This window comes from Corvus moneduloides, chromosome 13, assembly GCF_009650955.1.
Source record: "Corvus moneduloides isolate bCorMon1 chromosome 13, bCorMon1.pri, whole genome shotgun sequence".
Classification (NCBI taxonomy): Eukaryota; Metazoa; Chordata; class Aves; order Passeriformes; family Corvidae; genus Corvus; species Corvus moneduloides.
Window position 1 is genome coordinate 3,682,621 of NC_045488.1, and position 24,594 is coordinate 3,707,214.

The 24,594-nt window shown below is 41.5% G+C and overlaps 3 protein-coding genes across 10 annotated transcripts in view; 2 read left to right on the forward strand and 1 right to left on the reverse strand.

Annotated features, from left to right (window-relative positions):
- Window positions 1-2,053, forward strand: part of SH3GL3 (SH3 domain containing GRB2 like 3, endophilin A3) — a 58,802-nt gene extending 56,749 nt beyond the window's left edge. For all 3 annotated transcript variants that reach the window (XM_032122612.1, XM_032122614.1, XM_032122613.1), the window contains one exon: window positions 1,255-2,053. In XM_032122612.1, the coding sequence (XP_031978503.1) occupies window positions 1,255-1,460 (206 nt within the window). In that variant the 3' untranslated portion in view covers window positions 1,461-2,053. The remainder of the gene's footprint in view (window positions 1-1,254) is intronic.
- Window positions 2,054-2,815: 762 nt separating this feature from the next.
- On the reverse strand, window positions 2,816-17,240 carry LOC116450305 (lamin-L(III)-like). Of its 4 annotated transcripts, XR_004242749.1 has the most exons (13): window positions 16,861-17,240; window positions 12,736-12,892; window positions 11,868-11,993; window positions 10,854-11,024; window positions 9,828-9,953; window positions 9,481-9,701; window positions 8,562-8,787; window positions 7,637-7,744; window positions 6,672-6,788; window positions 6,471-6,575; window positions 6,267-6,337; window positions 4,963-4,994; window positions 4,357-4,415 (listed from the first exon to the last, which is right to left on the reverse strand). XR_004242749.1 is itself a non-coding variant. In XM_032122608.1 (12 exons), exons 1-12 carry the CDS (start codon window positions 17,223-17,225, stop codon window positions 4,343-4,345), a joined length of 1,827 nt encoding a protein of 608 aa, XP_031978499.1. In that variant the 5' UTR covers window positions 17,226-17,240; the 3' UTR covers window positions 2,816-4,342. The 4 variants fall into 4 exon arrangements, 3 of the variants coding, with proteins under 3 accessions (XP_031978499.1, XP_031978500.1, XP_031978502.1); XM_032122608.1 differs by lacking the exon at window positions 6,267-6,337 and having other exon boundaries at window positions 2,816-4,415; XM_032122609.1 differs by lacking the exon at window positions 4,963-4,994 and having other exon boundaries at window positions 2,816-4,415.
- Window positions 17,241-19,644: 2,404 nt separating this feature from the next.
- The window catches only part of ADAMTSL3 (ADAMTS like 3), a 179,650-nt gene continuing 174,700 nt past the window's right edge, over window positions 19,645-24,594 (forward strand). For 2 of the 3 annotated variants that reach the window (XM_032122884.1, XM_032122887.1), the window contains exon 1: window positions 19,647-19,935. In XM_032122884.1, the coding sequence (XP_031978775.1) occupies window positions 19,917-19,935 (19 nt within the window). In that variant the 5' untranslated portion in view covers window positions 19,647-19,916. Of the gene's footprint in view, window positions 19,936-24,594 lie in introns of all 3 variants that reach the window. The other variant, XM_032122889.1, reaches the window with a different exon arrangement.

Consider the following 24,594-nt stretch of genomic DNA (forward strand, 5'->3'; position numbering starts at 1 on the left):
CTGCATGCAGGTTTACCCAGTAAAAAATGACAGCTGGGAGAGTCAAGACTGGAATATTTGAGTATTGCTGCAATGTTCCCAATAGGACAACCTGAATAATTTAAGTTCTAGTGTTCTAGAGGTGTCGTGCTACAAGGTGTGGTACTCCCCTTTGCAAGGCAGCAGCATTAAGTTTTTTTCCCTATTCTTCATTTATAAATGTATTTCAAATTACCAGACTTCTACTTGGATACATTGCATATGTTATTGAAAAATCTGTTATGGCTGAACTACAGTTGAACCATGGGCTAGTCCTTGACCACAGAGCTGAGCTTTACAATTTGAACATAAATTATTCTGATAAAATGTATTCTAATTACTCATAAATATGAATGTTACATATATAGTGGTACCAAAAATCCAAGCTAATTAACACTCCTCCATGAGAATATCTTTAAAAAAGGTATTTACTGCATTTATAAGGTAAACTTTTTTTTTTTACTGTTTAAGGGTGATTTGGAGTTAAGATCTTTATAGGGTAAACAATGTAAATCACAAGAACAGCCAGATATTGTATCAGAAAACTCTTTTCATCCCTAAAATAATTTGACAGGCACCTTTGTTCCCACCATAGCCTTTGCCTTAGCTCAGATGGAGGATGTGTAAAACAAAGGACTTGAGCACAGGAGCTCAGCAAGCAGTAACCCAGAAGTGTCACAGGTGAGGGTGGAAGCCTTAACACAGGCTGGAGCCCTGGCTCCTTCCAGGCACGTGTGCTGTGAAAATCCAGGTGCCTGCCTCAGGCTGCAGGGCTGTGTTTGTAGGACAGGCCACGAGCCCCTGCCTCTGGTAGGTATTCCCACAGGATAAATTGAAAGGATTCCTTGTCATTTCCCCTGTTGACTCTTCCATTTCCTCAACTCCTGCCCTTCCGATTCCTCTGGCAGCTGCTCCAGACGGAGCACAGGGGTTTTGACAACCGATGACTCAAACCCTCAGTTTGAGATAAACATCCTTTTGAAAGGGAAGGCAACTGGGAATGAAAGAGGAGTAGCATCTGAACTTAAGGGACAAACAGAATTATTTTTTAAACTTACACTAATCTTGTATTTTATATGTAGAAGCACCAGATGTTAATGAGTAAAAGCAATGGGAAAGCTGTTGCTGGTGACATGACAGCAGGGTTACTTTTTTGAGCCCTTGTTTTGTGCTTGGTGGCTGATGGGATGCTGTGAAGCTCAATTAATGTGGTTGTTTTTTCTGTCACTGGGGCAGGTTCTTCAGTGCACATGGATCAGCCTTGCTGCCAAGCTCTCTATGACTTTGAGCCAGAAAATGAAGGCGAGCTTGGGTTTAAGGAAGGGGACATCATAACTTTGACCAATCAGATTGATGAGAATTGGTATGAGGGGATGTTAAATGGAGAGTCTGGCTTCTTCCCCATTAATTATGTTGAAGTGATAGTTCCCTTGCCTCAGTGATTGTGTCATTTGAGCTGTGAACATGATTTCATGACTGAAATGGATTCACAAATGTTCTGTCAGTGTGGCATTCTGTGAAAGCCTTGCTATTTGACTGACTTACTGACTTTTGTATGCGTCTTTTTAAAATTTATTTATTTTATATTCAAAAAAATTTCACCTTCCCTGATTTGTCAACCTGCAAAAAAACCCATACCCAGTTTTTTTGCTTTGTGCCTTGAAGATCACTGTATGAAGTGTTTACTGGTAGCTCACTGTTGCTCCAAAAATGCATTTCCTTGCTATTATTGTATGTGGGTTTTTTTTATCTTTGGCTGCAATGATTTTACTATTGAAAACCATTTCTAAAAATACTGTTAGTGAAGCTAACTGTAACCAGTTCCTAAGTTACTGATGTCATTGAGCTCTTTTCATCTATCACACTGTAATTTATTGTGAACAAGTTAATACATCTTTTGCATTGTATGTTGACAAAAGGCAAAGTGGTTGTTGTCAATATTAAGATGATGTTGTACTAAGTACAAGTTCTCAGCATTGAAAATTCCTATAATTTACTGACCAAACTGAATAAATATTTCTGTGGGATAAGAACAGTGGTTGCTGCATCTGTACTTATGGTTCTGGCACTTGTTTGAGCTGGAGTCCGCTTTTGCTGAATAGATCAGCTTTCAGTGACAAAACCAATGCTACGTTAAAAAAATGCATTAATAAAGAAAGTATTAGTTTTATGACACCTCTGCACTGCAGTTTTAATAATCTTGCTACTTCTCTATTGACTGTTTAGCATTTGTCTGTTAACATTTTTTTCTAGCAGAAGGAAAGAGACATATTCCTTGGAACTAAGTACAAACAGCTCCTAGTTCCATAGGGTTTGTATAAAACTCCAGTGAGAGAGGGGTGAGCAGCACTGGTGCCTACTACAAATAAATGAAAAGTCAACACACTTCTATTTTTTATATTTAGTTGAAAGGGATGGAAAGGAGGAGAAAGAGAAGACTATGTGGTGATGGAAACATGCAATAACTAAAAATATACCAAAAAAGCCTCAAGATGAAGATGGAATCACTTTGTTTTTCTGTTTACCATCTCCTGCTTTGCTTAGTAATGTAGTAGTGACCAAACAAAGTGAGCAGCCCTGCAGGAACATGCTCTCCATACAAGACAAATTGATGAGATTTTATGGGCAAGCTGTGTACTGAAGATTCCTCTTAAGCTCATAGCAGCTCAGCTCTGGTTGAAGTAGGTGATAAATATAAACAGGAGAGCACAGTGCAGTTCTGAAGGTTTCTTCACTCTGCAGTCCCTAAAGTCACCAGTTTTATTACTGCAAAGTCTTTTGAACCACTCAAGAGAAATCATTGAACAGATAGACCTTTATTATTTAATCTGCAAATATTTAAATCCAAGACTGCTTTTATATACATGAAAAATATCTTTAATAGTTAAAAAAGTTTAAGAAACTAAGATAAATACAGCAAAGTTAGAGCAGCAGCTATTTCTGTTGTTTGAGATGGAACAAGAATTTGGATCTGCTACAATCCAAGTCTTAAACCAGCATGTACTCTTGATGTCTCAAAATTAGAAAGCACTTTTAAATAATATAGGAGTTAAACTAGCGTAAGGAAAGCCTCACCTTAACACCTGCATCCTAACACAAAGCAGGTCTTGAATTTGGAACTGAACACTTTGGCAAGGTAAAAGACAGTCAAAACACTATTCCAGCATTGAGAGAAATCTGCAGGCTCAGCTGCTGCCCTCCCCTCCTGCTCTGAGGTGGAAGTTTACTTCATGTGGCTCAAAGCCCTTCCTTTCCCCCAGGGGCAGCAGGGGAGCAGAGTGACTGCAGTGCCCCTGAGGCTGCCTGTCCCCTCCCGAGGGTCCAGGACAGGCTTTCCATGGAGCACAGAGCTACAGCATGACAGGGAATGGCACACTGGCCCATGAACAGTGTTCCCCCAGCTGTCCAGTTGGACATACACACAGCTGCAGCCTGCATGGAGATTCAGCACGGGAGGGCTCCAAGTGCAGCCATTTTGATGCATTTTTCACTACAGTTAGGTGCTTTCTAGTTTTGATTTTTGACTTAGCATATTTTTCTCTCTAGCTCCTTAGAAAGCTGTTCAAACAGTGCCAGCAGCGCTGGTCACAGTACCTGCTCTGTCAGAATGAGATGCTTTTTCACATTTATAGGATACATTTGTCCAAGTTAAGGCTGGCACAGCTCTGCTGTGATACAGTGTATCTAGGAATATACAACACTGAAATGGGGATTTCCAGCTGCTAGACTATAGAAACAGTACATTTAATAACAGGCAGGAATATTTTTGACAACTTTCTTTTAATTCTAAAGTGTTTCACTCTAGGAAATGATCTAGACCAGTTTTATGTATTTCTGCACCAGGATGTAAGCAGGAAACATTTCAGACACTCATCACTCTTCAGGAGAATGTTTTACTTCAGACTTGCTCAAGGTGCAAGGGTGTGATCAGTCCCACGTTTCCCACTCAGGCTTGAAAGAGAAGTTACCTTTGGAGGAACACCATGTCAGAATATTGAGAAAGCTGAGGCAGCCTCCTGTTCATTGTCAAGTATTTAACATCCTTCTAGGGCACATGTTTAGAAGCTTTGTAAACTCTGTACCCTCCTCTGTTTCAGCAGGTCACAGAAACCAGATCCTTGTGTAGAAGTAAAAATAAAAATAACTTCACGTGGAGCTTGTATTCTACTGCTCTTTGTACCAGTAAATCCAAGGCCAGGGTCCAGTATCAGAAGGTAGGAAATTCCATCATGTTATGGACAATGCTTCTCACAAAGACATCAGATGGAATATGTGAATTCCAAGTTCCAGATATTACAGAAGATATCTACACACATAGTCTATGTCACCTGGGACTGAGAGGCGTTTTCAGATGATTGTCCACATTACATGACAGAACAGCTGGGATCTTCATTTTGCTGCAGAGAGAAAACATGAAAACATTAGGCTAATTAGCATGTGTACAAGCTTAATATGTCTTGCTGGTTACCTACTTGATCCTCATATAGGCAGGTAGGGTTTTTAGCACTTTGTAGATTTAGTTACTTACTAATAAAGCAAAGCAGATTTTCAAGAGGCAGAACATGAACTGTACTACACAAGTCTTTAAGTCCATGCAATACATGAGCCTGTGCCTTCCTTAATGAAAGGCCATCAAACTACCCATGACTACCTTGGTTCCTAAGCATCAGAACCTAAGTGGCATGCAGATACATGCTGCCCTCATTAGGATGGTAAAAGCAGAAGCAAAAAAGCCTGGAAACCCTGCCTTCCTTTAAAGCCCAGCATGCCTTCTTTCCATTATTTTACTGCATGCAACAAAGTTAACTTTTGTTTACTAAGCAGCCATTTCAGTACTACCAATGCAGCAGAAGCATATAGCTACTAATGTCAAAAGTTTGATAGGAATTCAGCAAACAGGAATGGCATTAAAATTTGATTGGAAGTATTAGAATTGATTCTTACCATAAATGGCACACAACTGTATTGTAAAGTTGCTGATAAAACAGATTAGAAGTGTAAGGAAAAAAGTTACTTTTGCTTTCCATCACTGATTACCAAACAAGTCATATTAGTGAACTCAAAAAAATGCCTTTTAAAATAGAAAGAAGCCACCCTTGAGGAGGGGCCCTACACTGAATATGAAAAGAAGCTTGTGTCACTGAGAGCCCAAAGGGCAGAACAGCATTATAGACCTCCTCTGTAGCTTCTTTAACAGGGTCTCACCATCCTTCAGTGAGACTGAAAATATTACAAGAATGTGCATGCAAGTCAGAAGACTGATAAACGTCCTTTAAGCCACATGGTATTATAGTAACAGATATTTACCCAGATTTTCTGTTTGAAAGGACCAAAAAGTAAAATAAAAAACCAGCAGGCAGTTTAGGTACTTTTTTTTCCCCAGAAAGACAATACTAAGTTACTTTTAAGTTAGTTTTTAGACAGATACATTATGAAAATATCTAGGAAAGGGTAGTGGGAGCTTTGACCTAGTGCAGTAAGATGCAACTCCTCCTTGTAACTGTGTAGGATCAGTTTTAGGAAGAGCTGTGGTAGCTTAACATGTCAGCAGGAAGGAGAGAGTTTCTAGCTAAGCATCCCCTTGCTCTCAGGCTTTGGACCTTGTACCATAGTACTGTTTCAGGTCAAGATACAAACAAACTTGAGTCAAGAACAGTCTATAACTCTTCGGTTATGACCAACTTAAAACCTCATATTAGTTGGTTTAGACTACTTCAGCAATTAAAGCTAGCTAATAGTATATCAAAGTACAGTAGGAGCATCCAAAATGCATCAGTTCGGAGTTATATTGTGGTCAGTCAAAAGCCATTTGAAGGGGCTGGAGAGTCTTGCACAGGATGCAAGTTTGTAGCCAAAAGTTTGTAAGTCTATTGACCTTAAGTTCACACTGAAGTAATCTTAAAAGCAAGCCAGGGACACCGGAGTGTCAAGTAAGTCACTTCATCCCACAGAAGTAGGTAGTGTTTGCACAGTGTTCTGTTCTCAGGATAACAGCTTTTAAGTTAATTCATAATCAGGTATTTAGGTGAAATGGACATTAAAGGCTGTAATTTTCAGTGTGTCAGTAATAAGATATCAAATAATTAATGCTGCTGTTTGATCGTACTCAACCAGAGAATAAGCAAAACTTCAGTTGCATTTCTGATGCGAAGCCATGCAAGCTACATCCTACGTAGGACAAGAGACTGCAGCACTACTGATGAAGCAAGTTTTCTATGAGGTGACAAGCATGGATCTCACCATCTCACCTGCTTAAGGATGCTCACAGGAACCACTATCATGAAACCAAACAACATTTCTTTTTTCTTCTTCTTTTGGTCTGACATCAAGAAAAACATTAAGAGTTGCGGGATATGAGTAGTACTTGAAGAAGTATTTTCATTTAGTAAGGAAAAGAAATGGCCATTGAATGACTCTGCTGATAGTATGTATTTAAACTTCAGGCAGCTTACCTGAGGTGCAAATGCCACTTCACTTCCAGTTATTTCTTCATAATCATCATCTTGCTCACTTTCTTCTCCTCTGGGTACAAGCATTATCTTCCTCTCTGCGAGTTCCTAGAATACAATTGAATTGCCACCAAGACCCCTCAGGAATTAAGCACAAACAAGTTTAGCATTAGGACAGTAGAAGTGTTTTATTATTTCACTTACCTCCCCATCATCTGCAATGAGTGTAACACCAATATTATCCCCAGCTCCCCAAGACTTCTGAGACTTCCAGACCAGATCACTAGGACCTGGGCTTACACCAGCAGCTGCACCCCAGATCTGCAACAGAGTTAGCGTGAGCGTCTAACCACAGGAGAAGATTCTTCAGATTACAATTCACTCATATATATTTTATATATAATAATATAATTATTAAGTATTTTAATGCCAAAGACACCCAGTAGGAGAAACAGAACCACTATAATCCCTGGCAAATTAGTTCTTTTCAGGACTACCAAGAATGGAGGTAAAGATTTTCTAGCTGAAGACTGTAAAACAGTGCATAAAAGGCTGTTAACAGCTTCTACCCAATGGAGAGGTAGCCCTGCTTGGCCATACAGAACATTTGAGTCACAGAGCCAGGCCATAGTCCCAGACATGCTCAGGGCTGCAATTTGTGTGGGCAAGAGCCTCTCGCCTGGGGTCGCTCACAGATCTATTGAACAAGCTCCTCCACAGTTTGGAGCAGCAAGTGTAGAGTTCAGCTCTTTGATCACCATGTACATGTACTTAGAGTATGATTTTAGAGCCAATATTTAGCTTAGTACTACAAATCATGAGCTCAGCATTGCTGACCTGGAGTAGGCTAAAGATTTTAGTAACAGTCTCTGTTTTTATCAAGTCACAGGAGTATGGGAAACCCTAAGAAAAAACTAGAATACAATGATTCTGTTAGAGCACACTCCTGTCTGGGATGACCCAAGTTCAGTTCAAGCTTTAAAGAAAATTTAATTTCAGATCAAGGTGCTGCAATGATTTTTCCCATATCCATCTCCACATAAAATAAGAACTTTAGTTCTTTAGACACTTGCAGTACCTGTCTAGATATTTTCCATATTACAGGAATCTCTACTGACATCTAACATCAGAGCAGAGATCTGAGGAAGTTTTGCAAACCCAGTACCTACTGTAACTACTTGGCCTGCCTGAAGAGTGAACTGTGAAGGAAACTTGTAAGTAACATCTGCCACACTTCCAATACGTCGTCTCAACACCCAGCCATGTAGAGGTTGATCCTGTGGGACAAGAGATTTCTCTGAGTATTACAGACCAACACCATATAATTCAAACACAAGGTTCTTTCCAGACTCATGGGCCAGTTTTAATCCCCCTCCTGTAGCATACAAGTATCTGACAATTTTGAGGAAGCATCCACATTTCCATTAAAACTTCCCAATGTTTTCTCCCTGTACTTTAGGATTAATCTTAGTCAAGTTAAGCCATACCTATTCTTACCTTCCATTAAAGGGGGGGGTCATGATGCTCTTTGCCAGGGAGAGTCTGATAAATGAAGTTTGCCGTGGCCACCTACTAACTCTATATACGTATATATACACACTTGCATAAAAAACACCTTAAAACTTCATGGGTCACTGTGTATTTCAGGCTGAAATTACTGAACTACAAGCCACATGTTTTGAAGTCCTGATGATGAATTCTAATAGTGCTGGATTTGCAAACTAAACTAGTCAAAGAATTAGCTAATTGGCCAGATAAACTCTATGCATAGATTAGATATCATCAACTCTTCAACCTTTTAGCTGTTTTGTTTTTGACTAAGACGAAGCCATCTTTATCTAATTTACTGAAGCACATTATATAGTTCATCAAGGGTCAGTAGTACTTCTGATAGTGCTTGCCTAAATCTGATGACAAACAGCTGAAGGTGTTAGATTTCTGCATAAGAAAACCCCCTGCACCCAAAAGCACCTCCCAGACAGCCCTGGGAGCAGAACACCTGCAGTACCAAAGGGTCAGTCTCTGATCTGTCACTAAGCTAAAGCCATCCCCAAGCAGTCACACATTGCAATGCAGACTTGAAAATGAAAGTACCTCATCAGAGTGGTTTTTAAGCCTCACAAATTTCCCATCTGCATCGATCTCTTCAATAGATATATTTCCAGTAGCTGAAACATGCTGAATAGTCTTAAATGCAGCACTGTGTTCCCTCTTTTTGGTTTCTTTGATTTTCCTTTTCTTCCCGTGCAGGAACCGTCGCCCCTGACTTGCTGCTTGAGTTGCTGTGCTGTGTGAAGATGGACTGGGTGACAGCTTTAGCCTAGAAGAGAGTCAGATAACGTTCACCTGAATATCAGATGTGCTTTTTTTCTTCTCACAACTACCCTCCCACTATATCCAAGCCTAATAGCTTCCTATCTACAAGCTTTCCATAGGGTCTTGAATATAAAATTTTACTTTTATTGGCAAGAGTAGCTAAATGGCTTGTTAAGTTTGGAAGACAGCCCCAAAGTTCAGAGCAAGCTTATATTGATAAGAGAAGACTGACAACTGCACTAAATATTCATTTAAAGTATCAACAGACAAAGTCTTCAGTGAAAGTTATTTTAAGTTTTTGACCCTTCTTAGCATGAATTGAGAGTCCATGTTCTCACCACACATACAAGATACCATGTCTACATAGACAGGAGTTGATCCAAGTTCCCAGCTTCATTCATGGAACTTGAGTGTTCTTTGATAGACCTCTGAGATGCAGCACAAAACTCAGAGAGTTGAGGAGTGTTTAATGGACCTTTGAATTTTATCAGCTGGGTTTATGAAGTTACTTCATCTTACTATACATGTGGTAGATGTGGGCTATAAATACCATTTACAGAAGATTACACTTCAGTAACTGAATTACTAATGAGGTGCTTAGTGCTTGTTTCTTGTCTCCTCCACATTCTGAAGAACAAACAGTGTGGAGGTCTTGGATGAAGCAAGTTCTCATAATGAAGATCTCATCATAGCCTACCTCTGTTCCTCTCCTTCCAGCATCTTCCTGTATGCATTTATTTCCAAATCTAGAGCCAGTTTCACATCTAAGAGATGCTCATACTCTTCCAGCTGTGCTTGTGCCTGCTTCTGAGCTTGTGCCATTTCTTCCTCCTTTTCAGCCATGCGCCTTCGATGGAGATCACGATCGTAATCCAGCAAGTTCTGTAGCTCCTTTATTCTGCTCTCCAAAGCAACATTCTAAAATTATGGGGATCAGGGGAAAAAATAAATCAAATCATAAGTGAAGATTAGAGAGAAGAGGCCAATGTTTTGAATCGAGAGTAAACTGAAGTAATTATAAGGTTATACAAATAAAGACAGCACCTGGGTTTGATATTGATTAACTTGAGATACCAGAGTATCAACTCTCTTCTGTGTTTCCATCAGTTCCTCCCGAGCAGCATTGGCAAACTCAGTATTTCTTGCTGCAGTTAGCTGGGCATTCTCCATCTATGGATAAGTCACTGTTAGTTACGAGTTGCATATTACCATGTATTATAAATAAGGAAGGAGAACCAAATAATTTTCACCTGTCACACCTGGAAATAGTTATGTTTTACTAAAGTGTACATATACCAGTAAAGTTCAGGTCAGGAAGTTCTATATTGCTTTTGGGGGGGTTACACAAGTTTGACATTTATGTCAGAAAAAGTAATAAATCAGGTTGTGAAAAATTGCTGGATTAGGGTATTTCAGTTAGTGGACATTGTATAGATATTAAGTAAATTGATTCTCCAGAAGACTAATGGAGAATATGTTTAGAAGCTGCTTGTCAAAGCATAGGGCTGCAGGATATTGGATGTACAAATCAAACTATTATCACTCTTCCCCAGAAGGTCTATTATTAAAGAGTTCCTGCATCATTACAAGCAGCATTGAGTTCCTCTAAAAATAGCTCAATCTTGAGATGTCCCAAGAAAGGATAAAGTGCTCCTACAAGAGGCACTTACCGACTTTTCAGTGGAAACAGAAACACAAGCATCCAAAGGAATTCCCTGAGTTGGTATGCCAGCTGGTGTGTAGGAAAAGTTAGGTTTTATTCAAGACTGAAATTGCTTAATACAAACAACACGCCTTGGTCCTGAATCTGTCAGAAGTCTGAAATATGATCAACTTTTCCTAATCACTCCCTGTATTTATGCTTGAACCAGTTTTGTTAGGGATCAAATGTTTGCAGAAATCCTCTGTCAAATTTGACGCTGCTTTGAAATTCCATGACAACTTATGCCAAGAAGCTCTGCAGAGAATGCAGGGGCTCCATCAGTCAGCTGTCTGTGCCAGTGTGACCTTAATTATGTCAAGGTGCAGAGAACTTCAGCTTTGTTTTACTGTCACCTTTTACAAACTCACCTTTGCACTGAATGTTCGCTCCATCTCCTCTTTGTAACCTTGAATTTGTTCTTCATGTTGTTTTCTGAGCCCCTGCAGAGCATCTGAGAGCTTACTCTCAAATTCTCTTTGACGGCCAGATTCTACTTCTGCTATCCTGCTCTCATGGGCTCTTTTGGTCTCCTTGAGCTCCTAGGAGAAGAAATTTCTCAGAGAATAAACAAGCAATACAGTTTGAAACTGGATTTAGTGTACCAGGTTCACAAGTCCTTCACTATTGAAGCAGATTTATCATTGAGTACCCAGTAATTCATATTTATGCATATCTTATTCATCCATTAAGTCTGGCACATCCACCTTGCTGCCTCGCTATTGTTTTTCCACCTCACTGCCAACATTGCTTAAACTAATAAATGTAGTAAATATTTGATTTGTAAGACTAATTCTTTGAACTAGGTAGATTCTGTTTGTTTTTTTAACTTAGAACACATGCACATACACTTCAGTTTCTTTAAGCACTGTTACTTCACCTATTCTTGTTTTATTCAAAAAGTTAGAGAAATTAGAATTCTCTGTCACTTAAACCACACTTTGAGATTCCTACCAGTGAGAAGGAAGCTGGTCTACATTCATATGTAAGCCATTCATTTAGTTGTATGTACTGCCCTCTCTCACAAAGTTGGGAACACAAGTTGCTTAGAGGAGATTTAACTTCTACAATTACTTTAGGCTTCAGGTAAACACCTGGAATAATTTAACAGTAACTAATATATGCACTTGCGCTTACACAAAGTGATATATTGGGATTTCAGTTGAAAATTCTCATATTCCAGATACCTATTGCTACTATCCCAGTTAACATGAGGTTGTGTACTTTCCTGAGCCTTCCTAGCTAGGTGGATTTTATGAGCTGATGGGCTGCCATAGGTTGCTAGTTACCTTTTAAGAGATAAAAGCAATGTTAAGATGGGCTTTAAGTGCATCCAGGGATCATGGACACCTAAAAAGATGCCTTGTTAATAAGCTAAAACATACATCTTCATGAAGGCGCTTCTGGAACGTCATTTCTTCCTGCAAAGTTTTCATATGGTTTTCTAGGTCCACCCTCCTCAACATCTCACTGTGGAGATGCTTTTTAGTATCCTCCAGTGACAGATTCAGCTAGAAAAGACAGACAACAGGGTTATCAGAATTAAGAGGTATTTTTTCAAATTAAGGCAGCCAATTTGTTACAGGCCATTCAACTTCATTTCCACAGCAATCAAAACACGCTGGGTGTGTGAAGTGGGTTGCTCTGTGTAAGTTCTTCTTTCAGTGGGATCCAGAATATCAGCAACAGAGAGAATCCTGTTTAATTGTTATGTCGACCAGATTTCCCACAAGGCAAATATAGAACAGCCCTTAATCTCACTAGCTGAATTTGACTCCTCAAAGTAGACTTCTGATGAATCAATTGTACTATCCATATATATTCCTCCCCTTTACCAGTATTATTATTCCAAATTTCTTTTTAACTTCTAACACAATTTTTTGACACTTAATGAATAAACCCCTCCAAATATAGTCTATGTTGACAAACTATTAAACCCTTCCAGTACTAGGAACTTCCCTGATGTATTAGAGAATGCTACAAGGACTATAGCAGTACATTTCATCTTGCTTTGACTTTAGAACAAGAAACATTACATCCTATGGTCATAGAATTAAAAGTACCTACAACAGAGGAAGTTTTAAGGAAACCACCATTAGCAGCATTTGCTTTCAGCAAGATTATGGAAATCTTTTTGTCTACCTGTCGCTGTCATAGTTAACAGGCTTTCTCTGCTTTTAAATATCAATAACTAAAAACAAGCAAAAACTGCAGGGGTGAAAGCAAAGTTTAGATTCCAGTATCAAGCCTTACACTGAGTACTTGATCCTTTAATTCACGGAGCTCATTCTCCAAAGTCCGGTTCTCATTCAGGGCTGTTGCTAAATCAGCTTCCTTCGCGTTTAGCTGGGCATCGAGGTCTCTCACACGGGCCTGGGCCACGTTTAAATCAGTTTCTTTTTTTGAATTCCTACAAGGAAGAATTTTATGCTGTTAAGTGCAGCTGGTGAGGGAGGGTTTGTTCTCAATGTATTTCCCTTCAGAGGGGTCCGTGGTTAAACACCGGAGAGGTTAGTCAGGCTCACGGTGAGAGCACAAAACAAACCAGACAGGGCCCTCCGACAAGCATCATTTGTTACACCAGAGAGATTCCTGACCCATTTTCCAGCTCGTTCTGTGCGAAGCCCATGCGGAAGCCAGCTATTTTCCACGGCATTCCCAGCCAGAGAGGGAAGGGACGGCACAGGCCTCCGGCTCCACGGGGAGGGCTGGGCACGCTCAGCGACCGGAGCGGGACCCGCCTTCACGGACAGCCCCGCGGAGGCCGGGCCGTGAGGGCAGCCCGGGGCCGGCGGCGCTGGTCCCTCACGGGGCGGGGTAGCTGAGGCCGCCGGCGGTGCCGCTCCGCCTCCCCCGGGATGTCCTGCCCGCAGCACACAGGGAGCTTTGTGCCCCGGAGGCCACCGGCCCGCCCGGGAGCTGCCCCGCGGCCCCGCTGGGGCTTTGCCTCCCGCAGCCCCTCAGCCACCGCCGCGAGTGACTCCCTGCCCTCCCTCACGCCGCAGCGGAGTTACAGGGCGAGGGGAGCTTTAGAGCAGAGAAGAGACCATCTGCAGACCAGTGCCCAGGTACTGCAAGCGCAGGTACCACCTGCACGGCCAGCACACTTCACTTGCCATTGGCACCACAGTGGAGGAGTGCGAGAAGGGCCCACAACGAGTTCCTCTCAGGGAAGAACGCGCTGATAATTCCCCAGACTGCTCTAACTTTTAAAATCCCTGCAGTTGCCTGCCCACTGTCCAGAGCCCCTGCTCAAAACTCGTATTTGAGATTACAAAGAGTAAAGGAAGTTCTCAATTTATTTTGGCAACATCTGTTCTGCCAAGTGGCAAAGTTGTGTCAATTCGTACAATGAGTTTTCCAGTGGATAACTGAAACCGGCTGGCAAAAGTCCAAAGTAATTCTGCAGGATTGATCAGCTCTAGAAAGCTTGAACTGCAAGGAAAGATTGGAAAAAACTAAGGGTTGTTTAGTCTAGAGAAAAGTGACAGGAGACAGAACAGTTTTTAAATACATGAAGGACTGCTACATAGAGTTAGGGAATCTGTTTTCCATGTCTACTGTGGAGAAGACAGGGAGCTCCAAGCTTAAATTGCAGGGAGGAATATGTGGGTTAGATGTTAGGGAGAGGAAACTAACAGTTCACCACTGAAACACACTGCCTGGGGGGGATATTCTGGAATCTCCATCATCTGGAATTTAAAATAAGGGTTACACAAAATCTGCTGGAAGGGATGCAGGTATGGCCAGTTCCAGCACATGCCTGGGGCATGGGGCTACATCAGGTGCTTGCTCAAGGCCTTTTCTAGCCCTGCTCTTCAGAGACATTTACTCTTTACTCAGACTAGGAAAAACATAACTCTACTAACAGTGAAAAACAAGATAACATGCTGTAGTTTTAGTATTTACAGGTTTCTTTCTTTTCTAGGTATTAATTATTCACCCTCCTTTTGGAGTCTCTGCTATCACTACCACTTACTGTATTAGATATAGTATTAAGTATGCCAATAACACTACTTAATATTGACGGTTTCATCCTACAATAATATAAATTTCATTCTGCAATCAAAGTGTGTGCAAAACTGAAATTCCATTAGTATCTGTTTTAACAGTCCACTTTCCAATGTAAGCATCTGACGGCCAGGCTCAGGTTTCCTGGATATTCTTTCCCGAAAAATACTATTTTCAAAAAGCCCTGGAGAAAGACATTTCATCTTTAAGAACAACAATTTAAGAAGTCTCTCTTTGACAAGAGCATTTACTACCCTTTTAATCCAAGTTTGGGGTTCAGAACACCACTTTACAGCCCTGTGCAGCAAGCAGTGACAGTTACAGTACTCTGCAACATTCCATATACCAACCATTCCAGAGCTAAGAGTGGCCTACAGACTATCAATTACAAGCAAAAACTTTGAGGCACTGCCAATCATTCCTTGTAAATCAGGATGTCACATATGCTTGATCTGGAGAATTTAAATAATTTTACCAAAAGATTTCAGGTATGTTTGAAACAGACTCCAGTTTGTCAAGACCAGAGGATGTCAGCAGCACGTACAGAATTCATTCTGACAACATCAGTTGCTATACTGTGTTTGGCAGGTTCAGGAGCAAAATGCACATCCACACTCCCTGGTGCAGAAAGGAACTGGTCTTGTCTTTCTCTGCTGTGTTACTGCAGTTGCTTTGACCTTCCCGAGGCTCTGAATTCCACCAATACACTTATCTACAGCTCCTCCTCCCCAAACATCTTTGGCCTACTTCCAGTCACCAGTTTCAGTAGCAAGAAAAAACCAAATGCAATCAGTTTATTGTTGTCAAAAACTTTGAGTCTCTTAATCAGGGATTAATAAGAGCCAAGAGTTAATGCTGTTGGGAAATTATCTGGTGACATTTCATTCTATAAGAGTTAAACAGCCACCAGGTTATTTAAAGGGTGTATATATAAGGACACGATAGCCTCAAAGTTTGTTCCAAGTCATCTGAGACATTTGCAGTAAGGCAGCCCAGATACAACACACATTAATATTAGGACTTCAGTCTAGTCCTTTCAGAAACCAATAGGTACCAGGTATCATTTCCCACAGGCTGTACATTTAACCACTTCTAAGAACTAGTTACTGTAAAGGAAAAAACCCAACCCAACAGTCTAGAGGATTGCATAGCTGCCAAGTCTAAAGCTTTATAAACAAAGCCAGAGTTATACAAACACAAAGAGCAGCAGAAAAGTCTTAGAACAGGCATTACCCCTCTCCTCACTGTCCACTCAAAGTGGCTGGTTAGATTTACGAAACAGGTCTGTGAGCCAAAATCCAGCATGACTGAGACTGCCCAACAACTATGCAGCTGAAAACAGAAGCTTACGGTAAAAATGTGTTATTCCTAACTAGAACAGCTACTTGAGTCCTACTGAGTCTATGAAGGGGCAGTACTACCTCCAGGCATTAAAAGAAGCTGGTGGCTAAATTTGCTCTGACACAGGTTTATAACAAGACGTAAGGGGCCTATGGACATCCAAATTATTACAAGTCCATAACTGATCTAGGGGTACAATGGGGCATTACAGTAACTAGCAGTGCTAGCAGGCTGTGTATTTCTATAAAGGAAGCTTGTTGGGATTGGACACTTGTTCACACACCTCTTCCTCCTTCAAGACAATGGGATAGCACTTAGATTGCCTTTGTTCCAGGCTTGGCAAGCCTAGACAAATAACGGTTCCAGGCTCAGGATACACATCTTACAAGAAAGTCAAGCTAGAACAGCAGGCAGCTCATCTGAGACTTAAAAGCAACTAGGAAAACTTCTGAGCAGTACCAACCTGGACCAGGTCAAGCCATACTGCTCCCAGAACTATCTTTTCTCTGTATTCCCATCTGGGCAAAGTCTGAGCTAAACAGCCCAAAAAAGATGCATGCTGACTCCATACAAACACTCCTTCCACTGCTCCATAACTTTCTAGAACCTTTCCAGCATCTTGAGTGTTTGTAAACACGGGTGTGGTGCCAAACCCATGCCGCTATGAATTCATAGCCCAGAAGGACACCCAGCACCCCACATTCTGCAGGAGCCCCATGCCCATCTCAGGCAGGTGCTGATGTGACCCCATAGCATCGGAGGTACTCGGCAGCGTTGCCCCAGCACACCTTCAGAACAGGCAGCCGGACGTCTCCTAACCCAAGACGCTCCAACCCCAGAGGGCAACACCTTCGGGGTTATCACGCCTGCACGACCCGGACACGCAACATCACCGCGCACTCCTCCCACAACCCACGGGCTCCTGCCAGAAGCACCCCCTTCCCCTCACCCTGCAGACACCCCAAAAGAGGCGGCTCCCCGGGGCGTCCCCGGGCAGGGAGGCCTGCTCGGGGCCGGGGCACCGACCTGACGTGCAGCTGCCGGTGCTCCTCGCCGATCTTGCCCAGCTCCACCTGCAGCGTGGCCCGCTCGATGGCGATGTCGTCCAGCGCCCGGCGGGCGTCGGCCAGCTCCGCCTCGTAGCGGAGCCGCAGGCAGCCCAGCTCCCGGTCGCTGCCCGCCTGCTGCTCGTTCAGCCGCTGCTGCAGCACCGACTTGTCGGCCTCCAGCGCCCGCACCCGCTCGATGTAGGCGGCCAGGCGGTCATTGAGCTGCCGCAGCTCCTCCTTCTCCTGCAGCCGGCTGAGCCGCGCCGGGCTCAGCGGGGACTCGGCGGCGCGGCTGGCGGAGCGGCTCCCGCTGGCCGGCGTGGGGGGCAGCGCCGTGGCCATGGCAGCCTCCGCTCGGGCCCCGCCGCCGCCGCCGGGACCGCCCCGCGCAGGACACCCAGCGCCCGCCGCCGCCCCGGTATAAATAGCCGCCAGCTGCCGCCGGCCCGCGGCGAGAGTGGGCAGCTTAAAGGGCTCGGGCTGTGCCCCGCGGCCGCCCGAGCCCGGCCGAGCCCTGTAGAAAACACTTTTTTTTTTTTTTTTTTATAATTTGGTTTTTTTCTGCTTTATCTTCGCATGTGCCTTGCTACATCTTATCAGTCCAATGGTGCTGCCCGGAGAGGGCGGGGAAGGAAAAACCTACCGCAGCCCTGCGTTCTCACAGACCGGTGCAAGGGGTCGGGGCGAAACCAAAATCCCAGTTTAAGGAAAATGCATGGCAGCTGCAGTGATGCTCACACTCCAGCATGCTGCTGCGTCAGTGCTCTGCCTGTTGTGTTCGGGATTTTTTTTTGCAAATTGTTCAGCTGATGAAAATAGCCCTTTTTGTTGTGCTCTTTGTGGGCCTTTTAAGCTTTCCTGTCAGCCATCCCATTTATACAGTGTTCTGGTTAAAAGCTGATGTTGTCTGAGCAAAAGGACGAACAGAGGTGGAAAGAGAAGCTGCATGAAGACAAATGTTTGAAGCAGTCTGTAAAGCCTTACACTAATTACATCTAATAAAAATCAGTGTTTAGTAAAAAGGTTGCTTCAGCACTTCTTTAGTAGTGATGTGAATGGTGATAGTTGTCAGTTTTCTCCAGCAGCTAATTAATTTATTCTTTTTACTTACATTTTTGAGAGCAGATGCTGTAGGAAACTCATTCAGCGTGAGCATAAAACTCTCTGAACATTACTGTAACTGTTAATTACGCTGTTTGTTGTAGCAGTTACAGGAAACATCAATTAAGATCTTAGCTTATTATTATACACAGAAAAATAATCTTGGCATCATCTTAGAATTCTTTAAATGTAAATACAGATTTTTATGAAGATTGTAGTCATAAATTCAAGCTTCTTTATATAGGTGGACAGGCAGGTAACCTAGGAGAACAACATAGCTGGTCCCAAGAGTTTAGCTGGGGAGTTTAGAATTAAGTCATTTATACCTCTGGATACAAAGTTACAGAGTAGAGAAGGATATAGAAGAATGTATGGATCCACATCAAAGATTTTTTTTCTGACCATCTTTACACATTTGTATAAAAACCCAGGATATAATTTCAATATTCTAAAGCTACGTGCAGCATAGGAGTGACATAGAGCCAGACTGAGCTCCTCTGGTTCTTGTCCGAGCAACACCACCAGGAAATTCTTTCCTGCAGAGCTGTTCCAGTGTTTTATTTTGATATAATGAGTACTTGTTTGTCCTTCATTGCCAATAGAAATCTCAATTCAAGAAAAATAAAAAGTACAGTTTAAATCTGAACATGTACCTCTAAGACCAAGATGTGTACATCTGAGGGCTTCTTTCAGCTTTGATACCTCAGTCCTCTACAAAGAACACTGTGATCCTATGCCACTGCCATGCTTGATCATTGCATGTTACTGGCCAGCTGTTCAAATACGTTGTATGGTTTTGGAACAGATGCAGAACAAAGCAAGAAATCTGCTATTCTAAGAATATTTTTCTAGCCTGCCAAGGCTTTGTAATAATGCAAACAAAAACAGCTGAAAGAAATAGTCCAAAAATAGTCTGAGCTAGTTTTATCTTTTGTGTTCTTTACCTACTCTCCCTGTGCGAGAACAGAAGGAGGCAACTTAAGAAAAGCATAATGGAAGTCTGTTGCTGATTCTTTTCTTTGTGACATTTTTTTCTGACTTCTTCTGTGACATTTTTTTCTGACTTCTTCTTTGGTAGTCTGTATTGCTTAGACCATAAATATAGCTGAGGAATTCCTGCAGAGATAAGCTTGTGCCATCCTTTCCTACTGTTTCAAGTTTAAGGATACTAAGAATATTCCAGGATTAAGAGATAGGGAGGAAAAAAATGTGGGAAAAAGTACATATCCCAGACTAAATCACAGTAAAAACTATTCTACAAATAGTCCTTTTACAGTAAAATATAGATATGGGAGATTTAGAAGCTATTAGCAGATGCCACAAAGTTGGCATAAAAAAAACCTGGATTTTTTCAAGTATCTTAATGAGCCCTTGATCCTGAGTTGGTGAAATTAGGTGAAAAAAAGAATACAGCAATGAAGTAATACAATAAAAAGCAGGAAAAAGGTAAAATTTCGTTATCCTTTTCCATAGGTATCTTCTAACTAATTGCAGCCAGGTGTAAGCAATGTGTCCCTACTGGTCCCAAAACGTTATCAGGGCTCCCAGTGCACCAACAGCCTTCACAACCTTGACCAGCCTCAGCTGAGGCTTCTGCCCACGCTGCTTCCCAGGGCTGCTGGAGCTCCATTTAAGCTCTGCCCTGGTCCCTAATTCCCCTCTTTTAACCTCCTTTGTGGTTTGTTGAGCTGTGGGCTCTGGTGGCTCATGAACTGATTTTTTGGCTTGCTTTGGACCAGCCTGGTTACTGTACCTTTGCCAGGGCTCTTTGCACCCCTGGCTGTCCCCTCTAGCCCCCTGTGTGTCTTACCTAGGAGCAGTGGGACAGGGCCACAGCTTGTGTCTCCTCCCTCCTGCCTACCTAACTGGGCTTTCTGTCCATTGGGAAACAGCTGGACTTCACCACTCCTTGGATGACAGTTTGTTAGAGCAATGACTGCTAAATACTTAGGTGAGTGAAATTTCTAGACTTTTTTTTTTTTTTTTTTTTGGTGACCCAATACAAAATGCTTGAATTCACGTTTACTTTTCAAGGGTTAAATGCAGTTGAGTCTGTATATAGTAAGCAGTCAGGCTTGGCTATTGTGACATTTTTTTTGCTGACAAACATAGGCATAGATGCAGAATCAGCATAAACAACAGAAAGTTTTGTAGCAATTTAGTGTTTTTTGCTGAATGTTAATCTGCTGCGTAAATCCTGAGGGTCTCTTTCTAAATACCCATTGGAAGTAAATTAAGGTATCACTGAGCAGTATAACACTTTGAGGAGTCACTATATACAGCAGTAATATTGTTTCAAACTATATTACTCTGAGGCATTGGAATGTATCAATAAACACCTTCCTAAGCAGCCTCTTTACACATAGCTGTTAGTGACTCACACACAACCAGAGCTAAGGAGGACAAATTGAGTTCTGTTGGCCTGATAATGGTTGCCACAGTACCAGACTAGGTACTTCTCCATGAGAAAATTAGAGTTCACCCACCAGAAAGGTTAAAGGGCAGTTTCTGTGTCATTGGTGGTAGTACACAGAGATGGGAAAGGCCTTTGCAGAACATGTCACTGCACAAATGACCCTCCTCTGCAGTACTGCAGCCTATGCCTCTATTTGCCTGGTTAAATTAAGCGGTACAAGTCAGTTGGCTTATAGTGGCTTTTGTCTGCTTTGGAACAGCAGATAGTTCCTTCTATAAGTTGGTAACAGAGGAAAAAATTAATCTATTTGTGGCCTTACGAGATGCAAACGTAAATAACAGATTTTGTTTAGTAGAATATGAAATGTAGAAAATACACCAGATAATAGTATTTTGTAGGTGACACTGGGCAAGTCTCTGGCTTAGGCTGTCCTGGTTTCCAGCTGCCAGTGACCAAATTCTGCTCTCAGCTACAAACACAGCAGCTGTTGCTATGCATATTGGTATTGCTGTGCCCAGCACCTGGCTCGCTGTGTGAAGGTGCACGGTGGAGTGTGCATTCATCCTCTCTTCATAACCTCACTGTGTGTGTCACTAGTATTCATCCCAATGATGTAGCATGCATTTCTTCCAACTTTTTAAATTTTGATTCCTTCTCCCTGTTTGCTGCTTATGTTCTCTTCCATTTCCATCTTGGTGGATGTTCATGTAGTGACATGTCACATGTAGTGACTCATCTTGTCACACACAGTCCACCTACTTTGCTCTTGCTCTTCCCCAGTGAGCCATTACAGAGAGGGCAGGTCCTGCTGACCTTTGTTGCTCATGACTTGCAATAGAATTGATTTCCTCAGAGCCCCTGTTAATTCACCAAATGTTGCCTCTTTCACATAGCACTCAATAACATTTTATTTTTAACAATCATGGAAGTGAGTGCCATCCCAGAGTGAGGACAACAGGTCATTGTCACTGTTGCATGAGAAGAAAATGGCAGATGAGTTCAAGAATCCAATATGCCATATCCATAGTCTCAGTGGGGTTATGTTGTTTTGCAAGCTAGAAAGAATATCTGTTAACACATAGCTACGTGTAGATAAACTGAAACTATTTTACCTCTGCAATGAATTTTTCATTTTGCTTTATCTGCATTCAACTTTTATCTATACAAATCCATAATTTCTAATCATGCCCAACATAATCACCTAAATCTTTTTGAGAGTATATTTTGGAAACCCACAAAATGATCATGTAAGTGTGTTGTAAGTTTATCTCAAAATGTTGACTCTAACATTTCAGTTAAGGCTGTGAACTAGAACAAAAAGTAAGTTTGTGCCATTTGAAGGTATGTTTGTTTTGCTCCTACTGTATAGGATCATAAATATGCAAATGAGCCACAAGTTGTTTTGCTTAAGCACCAAAGGAATATGACAGACAAGAAGGGACAAATATTTATTCAAATACTTGAAATAGTGACCATTTGAATATATTGTTTTTGGTTAATTCTGGAGTCATTTGAACACAAACTGAGAGGAAGACAGTAGTTTTCTTCTGTAGTGTTTAGGTCTATACATAAGTAGTTTTTCTTTCTGTAAGCCTCAAGAATTTTTTTCTACTTACTATATTGATGGAGCTGGTTCCAAAGCCCAGGGCAAGGATCTACATGGAATGCAATGGGTTCCATAACACCAAGAAATGAAAGACAGGGTGCTGGGGCTGAACTTTATACTGATAGAGGCTTTACTCTTTATAGGGTATAACATACCTGTGAAGGGCGACAGTATGTGATTGCTCTCTGCCTTGGAGGGTTTGTTATTTCAGGGTAAACAAGCACCCTGTGCACATACAATGCAGGGCCAAAGAACTGATCAGACTGTGCCAGGGTTCTTAATTACTCTAGTTAGAGGAGATTTAACATTTTGCTTTCATTAATCAATTGGGAGCAGCTCTATTACTGATACCTTTGAGATGTTGAACCAAAACGCAGTTTCTGTGTGGGGCCTCTGCAGGAGACTTCCAATTTTGCTATACATTAGTCAGAATGCTGATTTATGAGCTTAAAGTTGTTCTGCACCGTTTCAGTGGATGTTAAGTTTGTAGTTTAGCCAAACATATTTTCTCTTGAGTAGTAAAGACTTTTGTTGCGATGAAAGAATGGCCTTCGTGATCATCTGATTTCCTTAGCTGAACTTGTTTCAGGGAAATAATATATATAAAGTGGAATCTGTTGAAGTGGTATGTCTACCTGCATTTCAGGACAAAGCTAAATAGAGAAGTATGGGGTTTCTCTTTTAAATATGAATGTTTTCTATTAATATTCAAGGAGTGAAATTTGGTGGTTATCATGTGATTTAACAGAGGGGTTTTTTTGCCAGACCAGAGATTTAATTTTTTTTCAGTTTGGCCCTTTGGCAGCTATATCTTGCAGAATCTTTTTTCTCTGGCACTTCTGCCGGTGCTGTTGAGTGCAAGTTGAAATTTTCTGTTACAATTGGACATAAATCAAGAAATTACAAAATATTTCATGGTTATGTTTGATAGTGATGACACATGGTTTTCACTTAAGTCTGTGTAAAGCAAAGGATAAGACCATCATATTTCCAATCTTCTTCCTCGTGAGAGCCTATGCCAGCTGTACGGTTAGATGCCATTGCCATTATGTGCTCAATGAAATTATGAGTGCAAACGTCCGTATTTCACAATTTTATGAACAGTAAGGGCTTTAGAGTTGTCATTTTAAATGTAATTTAAGTTATGCATATTTTAGAGACCAGCAAAAACAAAGCACGTGTTGAATAAAAACACCTTGCTGAAAGCAAGAGACAAATACATCTGAACTGAGTGTTAAAAGTTTTGCTATAGTTTGTTATTCAAAAATTGTATACTGACTCTGCTGGGCTAATGTGGCATGAGTGGGAATTAAAAGACTGTGTGGTAAAAACTGCTACTAAGGTAATATCTAAAGCACTTGACACTGGACCAGGGATGTGCAAACATAATGTAATAGGCAAAGAACAGAAATTCTGCCTTGAAGAGTTTATAATCCACATGGACAAGATGGAGTAAGCAAAAAGGAAGTCAAGTATTTCTTTAGAAAATGATGTTTTATTTTAAACTTGAATGGTCAGTTATTTTTTGCAGAACTGCTGACAAACTTCTCCAGGTATGAAAATTAAGCAAACAGAACCTCTAAGTTTGTGGCCCTTTTAACTTTAGGGTGTGTGCTAAGGAGTCTGCTGTGGAGCTGCAGGTGCTGTGAATTTTGAAGTGCTTGTTTTCAATCACATCTTGCTTGGACACCTGAGTGTCATTCAGTTTTTTCTTGGCTCAGCAGAAGGGGTTATGGAGACCTCCAACAGGAGTCAATATTTCAAAGCTTCCAGATTCACTGGAAGTCTAGAGAGAAAAGAGTGAAGTGGCAGGAGCATAACGTGAGGCTGAGGTGAAGAAATTAAATTAGATAAAGGAGAACACAAATCAGCATTCAATGAGAATGAGATTCACACAGGAAAATGCCCTGTTTTCACATAGGAAAGTGCTGTCCAAAACCCTGTGTAATTTCTGGTAGTAGGCTAAAGCTGTTTTTGTGCTCCAAATACTGTTATTTTCTGGGAGCTCATCTCCCTTGCGAAAAGGATGATTTCAGTGTAACAAAAACAGACCATAGATTGTGGGAGAGAATGGTATTAACAACACTCAAGTAAGTTCAGCAGCTGGGGTAAGACCTTCCTGATCTCTACTTTCCGAGGTAGGTACCACAAGGTACTTGTGTTGTTTACTGTAATGTTGCTTTCTGAAATCTCCCTGGGAGCTAATGCTTGTGGCTGCTTATCTCCATTTTCTTATGTGCTGTAAAAATTCAGACATAGAATCTCTAACCCGGGACCAGGATCACATGAGGAATTAAGTGTGTGTGTGTGTAAACAGCAGCCTCGCTTGAGTTGCTGAATTGGATGTCAGCTAGGCTGCTTTCTAGTACACAATTCTTCTACACTCAAATTTATTGCAGATGAACACACGTTTCTAGCACTTGCATATATTAATTTTAAGAGAAGAAATATTCTGAGTAAGGATGGTGCCAGCTGTGTACATTCCTAAGATGGCAGGTTTTGAGGGTCAGCTTCATCACCATGGTTTTGGGAAAGGAAAATGTATTTTCTACATTAGATGGTCTAATGACTAAATTCTAGCTTTAAAA